The sequence below is a fragment of the Phacochoerus africanus genome, chromosome 12 (assembly GCF_016906955.1).
Source record: "Phacochoerus africanus isolate WHEZ1 chromosome 12, ROS_Pafr_v1, whole genome shotgun sequence".
NCBI lineage: Eukaryota > Metazoa > Chordata > Mammalia > Artiodactyla > Suidae > Phacochoerus > Phacochoerus africanus.
This window is the reverse complement of record NC_062555.1, coordinates 8,745,805-8,761,630: the sequence shown is the minus strand read 5'-3', so window position 1 is coordinate 8,761,630 and position 15,826 is coordinate 8,745,805. Positions and strand designations below refer to the sequence as shown.

Sequence of the window (15,826 nt, the reverse complement as noted above, 5' to 3'; positions counted from 1 at the left end):
AAGATAAGGACATTTTCCAGCCAGGAGAGCTGAAACACAGGCCAGCTCGAGTTAGGTGAAAGGTGGTAGCATGGGAGGAAGAGCTACATTTGCTTATTTTGAAATGTGTTTGGAAGTGGCCCTGTACCAAGGATAACGGGGCACACCTAGCAAATTTTTTTTTTCTTCTTGAAAATTCATCTCACTGGCTTTCTGGAATCAGAATCCAGTTAAATTCGAATAGGAGTTATTCTATACAAGTAACTAAGTGTTTCTTACAGCATTCATTTTATTCTTACTCTGAAGCACTTGAAAACGCATTTGAAGATTATCACTAATAGATTAGAATTGACCTGTACTTAAAAATGTTTTTTTGTTTGGTACATGTTAAACAAGGGTTATGTAAGCACTGTCCACATGCTGGGTGCTTTTGTGATTGCTCTATTTTTCACATTTCTCAATAACACATTGAAGATGTCTAAATATTAAACCTGTTAAATTTACTGATCATTATTACTTAGCAAGTGCCTGTGAGTCATCACAGAGTGGGTGAAACATAAAAAATAATAAAACTTCTTTTGTAATGTAGAAATGGAAAGGAAACTAATACCCTCACTTTTCCATACAGTTTCATATAAAATCGCTCTCAGCAAATTCCCTTGTATTAATATATAAATGCCATTTTTAATTAAGTCACACATTCTGCAATATTAGAGGATTTGGAAGCCATACAGTAAGGTCCTTTTATTAGTTGGGATGCAAGTTTGGCTGCAGTAACATAAGCCAAATAATATTGGCGTAGAAAAACTGCAATTTCATCTTCTCTCAAATAAATGTACAAACAAACCATCAAGGACTTTTGAGCTCATTTCAAAGGGATTGGGCTTTGCAAAGTTTAATATGGCGTTTCATGTCATAATTTTTCCGTTGTAGCCATCACATCTGCATTCTAGCCAGGGAGAAGATCGATGGCAGGTGTTCCTCTTTCTTTAAGGTTCAATTCAGAAGCGTCATGCATTCCTTCCACTTACATCCTTTTGAGGCTAAGAGGGTGGTGCAGCCTGGGCTTTGCTGAAATCAGAGGTTGCATGAGGCAAGAAAGAGAAGGTGAGGAAGAAGGGACGTGCCCTGTGTGATAGCCTCGCGATTTGTCTTCCGGCCTAGCAGGTCCTTAAGGAGTTGAAATTGACCTAGAGCAACTTTCTAAACAGTGGTCCACTAGCCCTTTGGTGTGGGTGAAGCGGGTAGTGGGGAAGGGATTCAAGACCCTGTAAAGTGTGTGCCAAATGAAAACAAAAAAGACTTTCATGGACATAGAAAGACATTATTTTTCCTTTGCATTCTGTGGACTTTTGCACTGAGAGTGTCCAAAACAATGGTGGGTAAATGATGGCTGGAAACATGGCATAAATCAAGGATGTACTAGTAGTTACATATTATTTTCTGATTCACGCTTATACAACAGAAAGTATACTCGTTTTAAAATTTTCTTTTTTTTTGTCTTTTTTTGCCTTTTTCTAGGGCCGCTCCCGTGGTATATGGAGGTTCCCAGGCCTACACCAGAGCCACAGCAACGTGGGATCCGAGCCTGTCTGTGACCTACCCCCACAGCTCACGACAACGCCAGATCCTTAACCCACTGAGCAAGTCCAGGGATCGAACCTGCAACCTCATGGTTCGTAGTCGGATTCGTTAACCACTGAACCACAACGGGAACTCCTTAAATTTTTCTTAGTGAGGTATTAAAAACAAGTTTACTGGATCTCAATTTTCAATACACATTATGTCGAAACCAGATGGGCAAGGAATAACGCACTTGTGCTGCTCGCTGGACCGCCCTTGTGCGGTTGTATTGGTTGCAGGTTTTCATGGCAACCATTTTTACTTGAGAGAGTGACTGACAGACCATCTTACTCAGACTTGAATATTTGGCATATCTGTTACCAAAACCGAAAAAAATAAATCTCTCTCTTTATGGTAAACTGATGTATTTAATGACAATGTGAAAACTTTAGCTTTCAAGTAAAAATTAGGAATTTGGAAGATGTGTATCTGCCACCAAGAGACTGACAGCTTCCCAATATGTACTGACTTTTCTTATGATTCCAATGATGATAACAAGGAAGGAGATTTTTCGTGATTATATAAGGATATGCATCAACATTTGGGAGATCCTCACAACTGAGTGAACCAGCGTTTTTCAAATAACTAACATAATTTTGTGTGCATGGGTAGAAGATCCGTCAAAGGTACAAAAGAGATCAAATAATTTAACGTGATAGATTTCAGTATGTTCACTGCATGCTTTCAGATTCTATATTACAACTGACTTTTAAGAATCTACTACTTGTTGAATTTTGGTGTAGGATCTAAGAATAATATCCACAATTATTTGAAAATGCTACAACCACCCTCATTTCTTCAATACTTCTGTGTGGATCTCCAAAACTACCGTTTGCAGCAGATTCCATGCATGAACAGCTATGGGAATTCAGTACCTTCTCCTAAGCCAAATAGTAATTAAGGAAATGTGCAAAAATCATTAAAGTTTAAATGTCATATATGCCCGGATGTAATGAACTTGCTTATTGTTCTTTAAAATGTAGTAATGAATACATATATTAAAAATTGTCAGTTTTAATTTTTACTGTGGTAAACACACACACACGTACATGCATAGATTCAAATCTTCCACAGGGAAGAGTTTTTTGGATTTCTCAATGATTTTTATGCATTTGAAAGGGTCCTGAGACAGTTTGATATTTTTGATCAAAATCATCGTGGAAAATTTCAGCTAAAGGATTTGCCACTAAAATAACACAGAAAACACACTGTGCAGAGTGACCCTTATGAAATTAAAGGTCTTTAAAGTGGGTGTATAAATACACCCCCACGTCAACCTTTCCTTTTTTTTATTAAGGGAATAGTGTCTACAGCCCTATAATTATTATTCTCCAAGTTGGAAGCAGCCTCAAAAATGCTCCTTATATATAAATGCATTTTGAAACCATGTTTAATATATGCTTTCTAAGAATAAATACTCTAATATTACCTATAATAAAACCAAAGTTTATCTCTTCATTATTAAAAAATTAATAAATTTTTGTTTGACAAGATTATATATTTTATTAAAACGAGATAAAAATATTAACCCTGATCCATTTTTTGTGTAGTCAAAAACTACTTTAAAACTATGCTGAGATGGAGTTCCCATCGTGGCTCAGTGAAGATGAATCTGACTAGCATCCATGAGGACACAGGTTGGATCCCTGGCCCTGCTAAGTGGGTCAAGGATCTGGCATTGCTGTAAACTGTGGTGTAGGTCGCAGACCTGGCTTGGATCTGGCATGGCTTTGACCACAGATCCTACTGTACCCCTAGCCTGGGAACCACCATATGCTGTGGGTGTGGCCATAAAAAGAGAAAAAAAAATCCTGATGATGATTTAAAATACTTACCATTTCTTATTTCTTTTGTTGATAAATTACAAAATTATAATTTATCTTCACAGATTTCCATTTTGCTTATGTGCCAACTAAGCAAATAATAATATTATTATGTGCCAAATAACATTATTTGGTGCTTTTCCAAATATTTAATAGCTATATTGACCTTATAGTGTTGCTTTTAATGTTATGTATTTATATTTCTTTATTAGTGTATATAATGAACCATTAAGACTTGGCAACAACCGATGCTTTTTCATTCCTCCCATTCCCAGGGCAATATTCTTCCAAATTGCCCTTCTCAACATTGTATAATAATGGTGCCTTTTTCATTCCTCCCATTCCCAGGGCAATATTCTTCCAAAGTGCCCTTCTCAACATTGTATAATAATGGTGCCTTGGGTTATGATCTATACACTCTTCTAATACACAGACTTTGATAAAATTAACTATCAAAACAAACAAAAAAGCTGTCACATTTACTGCATTAGACATTGACGGTCCTGCTCTGTCTGAAGTTTTATGCCATGTTGAGGAAATTCATTACCACAGGCAAATCACAAGTCCCTACTTCATTTTTAATAGTTCCAGTATACATTCACAATGGATCCAGAATTTTAACAAATGTTCTATCTTCTAGATTTATGTCTATTTATTTCTATTATGTTTTTTACAAGAGAAGGAGACCAACTTGAATTCATGCTATAAGATGAAATTATTGGAAGAATAATCAGATGTAGCACCTCATATGTCACACGAAAGTATGAAAACGATTCCGAAAAGAGAAAACATAACCTGTTATTTGTTAACCTTCGAATGCATTAAAAAAGAAAATTTAGCTAAGGCGAGAAGGCACTCTTTTGCAGGAGAGGATTAATGAGAAATTGTAAGTTGGGATTCCAAGAGCACTAAAATCACCTGAATTTAAAAAAAAAAAAAGGGTAGAAAGATTTTAGTAAAGAGGGGATATATACTGAGGAGAATGAGGATCCGTAAAGAAGGAAAATGTCTGGATATTCGGCAAAGGAGGAGGAGAAGAGAGAAAGCAGGCTGAAAAGAGCTGAGACAGAACTAAGGGGGAAATGTAACTTAAAGGAATTGTTCCACATCATTCCTGTATTTCAGATGTTGGAAAGGTCATTCACAAAGCTTTTTCCCCATGAGCATGTTAAAATATCTACTTGTCTTGCATGGCTTATAGAGTGGTAACTGCCTGATGCATATGGGACAAAAAGGGTCACGTTTGAGGTGGAGAAGGAAAATGTGAACAGCACAAACTCAGAAGAGAAGTACACTGGATCTAGGAGTCAAAGGAAAACAGGAGCTTGAACGAGACCTGACTTCTGTGTCTCATATTGGGTCTACATGAGATCTTCATTCTCAACCACCACGGACAGGACTCCTGAACAAAAGACACAACTCCCTGGTCTTCTCACTCTCTTCTCAAGATAGAGCCCAAGCCTGCCTGCTACGATATGAGATACGAGCAGAGCCCAACCCTGCCTGCTACGAGATGAATGCTGTGGCCCCTCAAAATTTACGTGTTGGAATCCTAGCCCCTGAAAATAAGGCCAGTAAAAGGCGGGGGCCTTTGGGAGGTGTTTGGGTCAGAGGACGGAGGCCTTGTGAATGAGATTAGTGTCCTTCACCAGACCCCATCGTGATGGTATGTAGACCTTGGACCTCAGTCTCCAGGCTTTGAGAGTTGTTTGTGAGATGCCCAGTCTGCGGCATTTTTGTTTGTTTATAGCAGCCAGAACAGACAAAGACACAGTCTCAGGTCCATTTGAAAGAACAGGGGAGGACATTCACCTGCTTAATGGAGAAACCAAGCAAAGCAGAACATAATATCCATCTTGTAACAGGTGATCCAATTTATGCAGACAGGGAAACATTTTATATAGAGTAATAATTCATTGTTGTGTGGGTTCAGAGGTTCAACTAAAGTATTAAGAAAAATATCACAGAGCACTCATGAAATATTTATTGAGCACTTGCTGTCCGTGAATTTGAGAGCTGTCTCTAGGAACTCCAGCAGATAACTTAACATTTGGATTTCTTAAAATCCTGTCTGGGTCTCATCTTTTCAGAGTTCCAGTGTACAGGACAATCCTTCCCAAACATGTTAGGGGTTACATAGTTTATTTCAGCATTCCCAGATTTATTTTATTCTCCTCCATCCACAGATAACTGCTCAGTCTTTCAACTTCATTTTCCTCAAATTTTCATTGTGTTTGTTCTTCTTCTTAGTCCATAGTCATAATATCTTTTTGAATTGGACCAGAATTGAAGGAGATCTGGGTAGATGGATGAGAAAGACGGGAAAGCTGGCTGACTCCACAAAATAATCCAAATCTGTATTGGTAGATCAACTTGCAATGACACTTCAATTAAAATCACTTTGATATTATAGAGTTTTAAGTTATTCCTATGGGTGCTATATTAGTTAAAATACATACATATGCATATATGTATAGATACTATATATTAATGTTTATATATAATGTATAGATCTGTATAAAGTGTATATACTTATATAACACATAATATATGTGTATTATCTACATAATATATATAATGTATATACACATACATATTTATTAATGAATATACAATTACATATTTGAGTTATTACCAATAAAATATTCAGTTTAACTTCCTGAATACTCAGGATTCAGGATTCAGTCTGGTTTTTATAAGGTGTCCATATGATGGAGTGTAAAGTAATAATATTCTTTTTTAATATAACATATACTAATGAAATAGTTCAATGATATACAAAGTGAATATTTTTAAAACAATTGATAACATTTTTAAAGACAGAGTATATATTATAGTAGAACATGGTTGGCAAAACTTTTCTGTAAGAGCCAGACAGCAAATATCATAGGGTCTCAGGACCTTACAGAGCTTCTCTGTGACAAGTAGCCGCCACCAGAGTGTGAAAGTGACCACAGGCAATACGTAGAAAAATGGGTATGGATTTTTATTTATGCACATTTGAATATGCATCCCATACAATTGCTGTCAATCAAAAATTTTCTCCTCTTTATCATTTTCAACTATTTAAAAAGTTAATAAGAGCCTTGCTTTACAAGCTGATACAAAAACTGGTGAGGGTGGGATTTGGCACATATGCCATTTTCTAACTCCTGTTATACAGCATTTATAGGAAGTGCATGGCATAGCTCTCAGATAAAGACTGACATAGCCCTAATCTCATTCTTCTCTGTGACATTAGAGAAGCGATGTCATCCTCTCACTGTCCAGTATTAATGAAGAAGAGATAACTTTGTAAACGTATTTTAATCAATTTTTAGTGGCCTGCTGCAGCTGGCACGCACAGCCTTAGAAGGACCAGCTGTGCAGGACTATGCAACTCTATGTGCCGTGACAGCATCCTGGTAGCTTGAAACTGACTGCAGTGGAAGTACTGCTACCACAAGAATTAGTAAATGCTATAAATCAGGTATTTTTCCCCCTATAGAGTTGGTTGGTAAGCCTTTACCAATTGACCTTTAAACATAATATTTCTATGGATGCTTGGCCATTTTGTGAAGACAAAATTACAGCACAAAATAGTGTAGTTGAGGTGATTTCGACTTTTATACATGAATACTTATCAAAAATTGCTATAATTACTGCCCTTAAAGGAAACAAATATTTATTTTTATTTATCTGGAAGATAGGAGACTAGCACAAAAGTGGACCGCCTTTAAGAAATCAGATTATCACAGGCTTTGGAATTTACTTCAATAAGAAAAAGTGTTTTGAGGTCATGGGAATTCACGAGAGGGGTAGTGAGAGCAGTGCAGAATTGCCACAAGGACAGAGGGCCATACTTTCTCAAAAGGAAAGAATTACACTCTACGTTGCAAAGAAAAGCCTCAACTAACTCGCCCTTATACAGGAAGTGTCAAGAAATAATGGCTGTGGAAATGCATTTTGCAGGTCTCATTTTGTTTGCTTTTTCTTATTTCTCTAGATTTTAGAATATTAGATATTGAAACCCAGTTCCTAGGATGGGATGAATTCAAGAGAAAAAATTCTATTAGTGCAGAACAAAAAAATAGAATTTCTGATATAGGTGAGTCACTGGTATTGCCTCTCCACTTCCTCTTTCAAAACTTTCTGAAAACACATTCCACAAACATCCTACCTCTTTCCCACTCTATTCTACTACCAAACTCTAGTACATATATATATTTTTTGTTTGCCTATGCCTAATGTAATTTTATATTATGCTATTAAAACAGGAAAAATAAAAACAAAACAGAAATAAAATCTTACAATTCCTGGTAGAAGAAATACAGTGATGGGAAAAAAATTCAATAAAAATCTTTCATCAAGCCAGAAGTATTTTTTTATTGTGTATGATGAGTAAGAGCCAACATAGGAATTAAGTTAAATTGAAAAAAAGAAAGTCAAGAAGTGCCTTTGGTAATCTTTGATTTATTTAGTTTAGAAGTTTGGGAAAAAAATATTTATTTCTATTGTTTATTGAATTTTGTTCCAAATGATCCATCTTTATTTTATGCTATCTGTGCATTTATTCTGTACATATCCAACTTGAATTATTTTATATTCTTAAAAATCTTGCACTCTGGAGTTGCCACCATGGCACAGGGGGCTAAGAATCTGACTACACGACTGCAGTGTCTTGAGTCACTACAGACGCATGGGTTCGATTCTGAGCCCAGGGCAATGGGTTAAAGTATCTGGCGTTGCTGTAGCTGCTGCAGCGCAGGTCACAGCTGTGGCTTGGATTCAGTGCCTGGCCCAGGAACTTCCATATGCTATGGGTACGGCCATTGAAAAAAACAAAACAAAACCCCAAAACTTGCACTCTAATGGCATATTTGAGTGTTTAATTTGTATTTATTTGTACTAGAGATTAATGTGTCTGTGTTGATATATGTTACTCCACTATTTGTTTCATTTTCAGGTTCTGTTTCTCCACTCATCCCTTAAATGTATCCTGAGATTTTTTCTACGTAGTTTCCATGACATTATCCTCAGATCCCAAGGTTTCGCGGGCACTCACGGCTGCCACCTTACCCTCCCAAATCTCCTCTGAGTTTCAGACAAAGACATCCAGCTCTAGCTTCGCTTGTTTAAGAGAACCCTACAAGTCAACGTCTTTACAAGCAAACTCTCTGACTTGCTTCTATCTCATTCGCTGGCATTTCCTATTTTGTTTAGGGATAGAAACATCTCTTTCAGTTGTTTACAAACTGTAGTTAACCTACATGCTTGGAGCATAAAGTTCATTATAATTAACCAATATATGTCTCTGTTAGGGAATTTTTTTCTGGAAGTATGCAGACACATATATATTAAAAATATCTAACGTGTGGAAGGAATAAGAAAACTTACCAGAAGCATAAAACAACAAAACTTAATAGCAGTGCTTAGAAAAAATTTTATATCAGGGAATGTCTATACTGAAAAAAAGATGAAAGCTATCAAATCAATAACCCACATTTTCTCTCTATGAAAGTAGGGGAAAAAATCGCAGTGAAAACAAAGCAAGTAGAAGTCAGGAAATAATCACGATTTAGTGGAAAAATCAAATTAAACTGACAAAAATAATAAAGTATATAAAGAAAGCTAAAAGTCAGTGCTTTGAAAAGAAACAAAACTGACAAACTTAGAACTAGAGGACCAGACAGACAGACATATGGGGAGAAGCGATGGGCAAGAAAGTGAAAAGATATCCCGTGTCTGGAAGGAGTTATTTATATATTGTAAAACTAATTAAGTTCTGGCGTCCAAATTTCTAACTTACAACTCAATAATGCAAATAAAAACCAATTTAAACACGAGTGAAGAAAATTCGAACAGATTTCTCTCCAAAGAAGATGCACAATGAACACCACGCACAGGAAAAGAGGTTTAGCATCATTAGTTTTGGGGAAAGGGTAAATTAAAACCACCAGAAGATACCACGTCCCTCCCCCAGGATGACTATAATCCAAAGGTGCCATAATAACAACTGTTGGTGAAGATGGGGAGAAACTGGAGCTCTCTCATGGTTGGTGGAAATATTAAATGGTGCTGCCATTGTGGAAAACGGCGTGACGGGTCCTCAAAATGCTAAATAATCAGATTATCTTCTAACTAGACATTTCCACACTCAGACACATCCCCAGGAAAACCGAACACATATCTTTACATTAAAAAACCACAGGTGAACATTCATAGCATTGTTCACACTAGCCAAAAAGTGGAAACAGTACACACGTCCATCAAAGGATTCCGTGATAAGCAAAGTCTGATTTACCCATGCTACCGATATGTGTGTGTTACCATGTCAGTGAACCTGAAAGCATGATGATCAGTGAAAGAAGCCAGTCACAAAAGACCACATGTTGTATGAGTCCATTCATATGAAATGTCCTGTGTAGGCAAATCTATGAGGACAAACAGTAGATTAGACAAATCTATAGGGACAAATAGCCTAGGGACAAATGTGGGGCTATGGAGAAGGACTGAGATTTTGGGGGGGAATGAAGATGTTTTCAGCTTAGAGTGTGGTGATGAGGTTGCATACATTTTGAATATGCTAAAATCCAAGGAATTGTAAATGTCAATGATTTATTTTGAAATCAATTTTATTTAATTATCTATTTCTTTTTGTCTTTTTAGGGCCATACCTGTGGCATGTGTAGTTTCCTAGGGTAGGGGTCTAATTGGAGCCGTAGTTGCTGGCTTTCACCACAGCCACAGCAACCTCAGATCTGAGCCACGTCTGTGACCTACACCACAGTTTCGGCAACACTGGATCCTTAACCCACTGAGTGAGGCTGGGGATCCAACCTGCGTCCTCATGGATACAAGTCAGATTCCTTTCTACTGAGCCATGAGGGGAACTCCAAATTTTTAAAATGTATAGACTTTCAGGGCTTTCCTTGGTGAAAGAAGTCTATAATTACAGTATTTTATAGTAGAGATACTTGCACAAGTGCGTATTTTTTGTGATATTGAGCTAAATTTTTCCTTAGCTTTTCATTTTGAGTTGTTTCAACATGACATTAATTAAATGAACACAACTTTTTATAGCACTCACTGATCAATGTGTCTTAAAGTTGCAAATCTAAAACCTGGGCCGCCACAAGATCAGTTCAGATAAAAATATCTTAATATTCTGTCATCTTTCATAGAAATTGCTAGACACTTCCCCAGCGATTTTCACAGTGTCCTATAGAATCACATTTATGTTTTTCTGAACATAGATCAAATAAAATAAAATGTATATTCTGTCATTTGAAAATTACATATTCAAAAATTTTACTTTATGGATCTTGCTTACTTCCTATGCTTACTATATAACTGTACGGCTTTGTGTTTTTATGTTCACTGTGATATAATTATGAGTTGATTACCAGACATAACAAGATAGAATGATTTCTTGCTTCTGATAGTAAAAAAGGAATGATTAGTAGATGTGTTGCCATGGTACTATTACACTGGAAAATAGCAATTAATTATTTTAAAACTTGAGAGAATATATTGTTTTCAAGTTATCTCCAATAGTATAAATAATACCGTGCCATGTGTATTACCCCCCCTACATTCAGAAACTAGAGCTGTCAAAATTATGTCTTACCTTTGTCTTGGCAGGCTGATGAGGGGTTGTTTATGACACCTCTTGCTAAGGCTAAAGAGCTTGTGTACAATTTTCTGTGCCTTTAGGAAAAGTTGCTTCATGCTGTTCTCCAGTTGTTCATAGCGGCGCTGAAAATTAGAATCCATTGTCCACAAATGCATTATGGTAGATGTGTTGAGGAAATAATTCATGGGTAGCCTTTTCATAAAGAACTTGAATTCATCTGAAAAAAATGTCAAAATTCAACATTTTAAGAATAAAACACTTATTTTCCCTTTTCTCCAAAACACATTTAACATGTTAATGTTAAAAATAAATATGATCTATTATTTTGTGTGTAGCAAATTAATAGTAAGATGGGAATTTCTGTAATACTTTAGGATAGTTTTCCTTTTGTTCCCTTTAAAATAGAACATTCATAGAAAAAGATAATTAAAATAATTGTGCTAAAGCAAATATTTTGGGCAGAAAGTTTATACTGAACTTAATTTTTCTCTGTTCTCATTTTGATGGTATTTGAATTTGATGACATTTAAGTTTCTCCCAGAGGTAGTGGTCATTAATCTAGCTTATTTTTTCGGCAATGGTATTAATAGTCTATTCCAGGTATTGTTCATTAAATAAATATTTTCTGAAATTCTCATTAAATCAGTATAGAAAATATATATTATCATTACTAAATGACTGCTGTTTAAAGAAAAATAGGAAGTTTTTACAGTGGAAAGTATAATATTGAACTATGTACTCTGGTTGTCCCCTTAGTAACTAACCATATTCCAATTTATTTAGACATATAATAATTTAAAACCTAACTCTATACTAAAGAGAAAAAAAAAGTAATTGAAAGCTCCAATATTGGATTTTCTTGTGTGTCAATATTAATCATGCCTAAAATAATCTTCTTTTCCAATGTCAGAGTAAACAACAGTAGGAACAAAAATTAATGCTATAATTAAATAATCTTCTAAAGGTTCTATTAATTATCCTAACACCAAAGACAGCTGTTACAAGAGCCAAAATATAGAAACAACCCAACTGTCCATCAACAAATGAATGGATTTACCAAGTGCAATATATACATTAAACAGAATGTAATGTGAGCTGTAAAAATGAATGATCACTTGCATGCTACAACATGGATGAACCTTGAAAATACGCTATGTGAAATAAGCCAGATGAAAAAAGGACAAATATTATATGTTTGCACTTATAGGAAATATCTAGATAGCCATCGAGACAGAAAATAGTTCATTGAGGCAGAAAATAGATTAGAATTTTCCTGGGGATGGGAAAGAAGGAAATGGGAAATTTTTGAATAATTGCTACAGAATTTCTGTTTGGGGCAATAAAAACTTTTTGGAATAAAGATAGTGGTTATGGCTGCACAACACCGCAAGTATAATTAATGTCATTGAATTGCACATTTAAAATGACAAATTCTATGCTATTTTATTTTACCACGCAAAAAAATTAAAAAATAAAAATAAGAGAGTAGAGCCTTCTCCCCATCTCTCCTTTTCTTCTCAATTATCATGACCATGTACTCAAAACGTAAACTTTCAGGAGCACCTATTGTGGCTCAGTGAGTTAAGAACCTTGACGAGTATCCATGAAGATGCTCGTTCGATCCCTGGCCTCGCTCAGTGGGTTAAGGATCCCACATTGCCACAATCTGTGGTGTAGGTCAAGGATGCGGCTTGGATCTGGTGTTGCTGTGGCTGTGACTTAGGCCAGCAGCTGCAGCTCCAATGCAACCCCTAGCCTAGGAACTTCCATATGCCACAGGAGCAGCTTAAAAAGAAATTAAAAAAAAAAGAAAAAAAGAAAGACCCCCCCCAAAACAAAAAACAAAACAAAAACCCCATAAACTTTTAAATTTATTTTAGTATTTCCATAAAAGATTTACTATGTTTAGCATATCATGTCGTACCCATTTCCATGGAGGAGATGGCAGGGTTTCCTTTACACATATACTCCGGCAAAACATATGATCTGGAAAGTGTTTTCAGTGGCTGGAGGTGTATTATTTGACAAGTGAGACAAACCACATTTTAGTCATTATTCTACCCATGAAAAAGTTGTATCGCATGCATTAAACCTCAGTCCCTCTGTGCCTTAATTTCCTCCTTTGTAAATGAGACAGAAAGTTTTGGATAATAAGAATCTCATTTAAATTTAAAATTCTATGATATTACGAACAGTTGTTTTAAATGAACATTGAGTTTTAAACATCCCATTCAAAAATAGTGGTTTTCAAATGGCCAGTTATAGGTGTTACTATTTAACTGAACTTGGACGAGGTATGTCAATACCGATTCCTTACAAAGTAGAGACTGTCCTTATTGCAATGTTTCAACACCTCTAAGTTGACACTAACTTTTCTTACAATACGCCATCCACATGGGAAAAGATAAACTGCGTTAATGCTATATGTATTGAAAGCTTTTAATTTATACTTGTTTTTCAAATGAAGGCTATTTCAATAATCATATTCAACTATTTCATCGATGATGGAAGCTACAACTTTTAAACAATTAACAGAAAATTATATTCATGAACATTGGGGTTGATGCTTTTTTCTGGAGTAAATAAGAACAGGGTTCTGACATCTTTTGGACATTGAAGGTATAAACATTTATGAGAAGAATAAGGCAAAGGAAAACCAAAGGAAAAAACAGGAGCTTTCATGGCCAAAAATTAATGGGGGAATATTTTCGAGGCTATATCATTTGATATGCTTCAAATCATTTTAAAAGTAAGCAGGGTATAAATAGATGCATTTTATTTTATTTTATTTTATTTTTTTTGTCTTTTTGCTATTTCTTTGGGCCACTCCCGTGGCATATGGAGGTTCCCAGGCTAGGGGTCGAATTGGAGCTGTAGCCACCGGCCTACGCCAGAGCCACAGTAACGCAGGATCCGAGCCACGTCTGCAACCTACACCACAGCTCACGGCAACGCCGGATCGTTAACCCACTGAGCAAGGGCAGGGACCGAACCCGCAATCTCATGGTTCCTAGTCGGATTTGCTAACCACTGCGCCACGACGGGAACTCCATAGATGGATGCATTTTAAAATCCGAATTTCACAGGACCCTACATTTTGTTTGGTCCCCTATGTCTCTTTTGGGAAATTCTCTCCTTCAAATGAAGGAGTTGGTGCATGGAAATTGGAAAGCATTCCTTGCATTATTCACACAGCAGATGCCACTCCTTTGAAAACTAATCATTCATCTCATTGTCATCTTTTACTTGAACACTTTTGATAAGTCTTTACTGTTTCGTAAGTATGCATATTTAAATTATTTTCATTTTTATGGTACTATGAACGTTTCTAAATCAGTGAATTTGATTCAAGTAGAGAATGTGTTAATTTATTTAATTTTGCCAAAGTATATGTCATAGTGTCTGTCAGCCGAAAATTGTCACTATGAAATTTTTAGGAAACAGTTTTAACATGACACTTGAATAATTACTTCATTATGAAGTCATTAAGAGTCACCGCTGACAGTCACCCCAAACATTTAGGGGACACCTGTTGTGCACAAAACATACAGATGTTTCAGCCCATGAGTGCGAATATAAATAAATCTTCATTTTATTTTTAAAAATGACAAGTGACATTAGATATTTTGGAGCACTAAAATAACATCTTTTCTAAAATCCATTCTACTTAGTTGTCAACAGAATCTTCCAAAATATTCCTGTGGATATCTTTTCTTTCATTTTTTGGCAACTGGTAAAATTCACATTTATAGAATATGAAAATGAAACTTGAATGGTTTATTAGAATTACTATAAAGTCTAGAGATTTACATAACTACAAAGAGAAAATATTATAACGAGGGGATACCAGATAACATGTGACCCTACAAAAACTTCCAAATCCATGTAGACGGGATATTATTTTTCAAACGGCAAGTGAACAGGGAATAGCTATACTTTTGTAGGGGGATAAACTCCTGAAAGAAAACAAATGAATGCTACAGAAAAGTAACCCGGAAGACCCAGAAGACCTAAGTTTATTATCTGTTTTTTGTTTTTGTCTTTTTAGGGCCGCAACCACAGCACACGGAGGAGGTTCCCAGGCGAGGGGCTGAATCAGGGCTCCAGCCACTGGCCTCCGCCACAGCCACCGCAACCCCAGATCCGAGGCACATCTGCGAGCTACACCACAGCTCAGGGCAACGCCAGTTCCTTAATCCACTGAGAGAGGCCAGGGATTGAACCTGTGTCCCTATGGATACCAGTCAGATTTGTTTCCACTGAGCCACGTTGGGAATTCCGAGTTTAAGAGAGAGAGAGTAATCTGGAAATCCCTGTTGGTTACGTAAGCATCAGCTGAGGACTGTGGCCCAGCACAGTTTTGAGGCCGATGGAGAAACAGAGCAATAGCAACAGTAACACGAATGGTATTTAACATCCAGTGTGCCGGCAGGAATTTACAGCCAGTCCGTTTTCTTCACAAAACGAATTCACAATGAAGCAAAGAACAATACAGAGGGAAATGGATGGTGCTAATGAATTCTGGGGGAGCAAAGAGGTAGGGTAGGGGACATCTTCCCAATAAATTAGAGAAGACAAGCTAGGCGCCGCATAACTCTCTAGATGACTGCTATTCCTCCATTAAAAATGAAGTGTTTTCTAAAATAGCTGAACGAGGTTTTTTTTCCCTTACCCTCCCCCCTCCTCTAACAGAAACTCTAGTTAACATTTGACATCTAATTAGCTAATTTTGAAACTGGTTCTCTCTCCCTCTCTCTGTTAACATGAGTTCTTACTTTGGCAGGCA

The 15,826-nt window shown here is 36.4% G+C and overlaps 1 protein-coding gene across 1 annotated transcript in view; it reads right to left on the bottom strand.

The window, feature by feature from the left end:
* BRINP3 (BMP/retinoic acid inducible neural specific 3) overlaps positions 1-15,826 on the bottom strand; it is a 195,530-nt gene that overhangs the window by 54,698 nt on the left and 125,006 nt on the right. Inside the window, exon 6 of the mRNA XM_047754623.1 lies at positions 11,035-11,257. Within this exon, the coding sequence (XP_047610579.1) occupies positions 11,035-11,257 (223 nt within the window). The remainder of the gene's footprint in view (positions 1-11,034; positions 11,258-15,826) is intronic.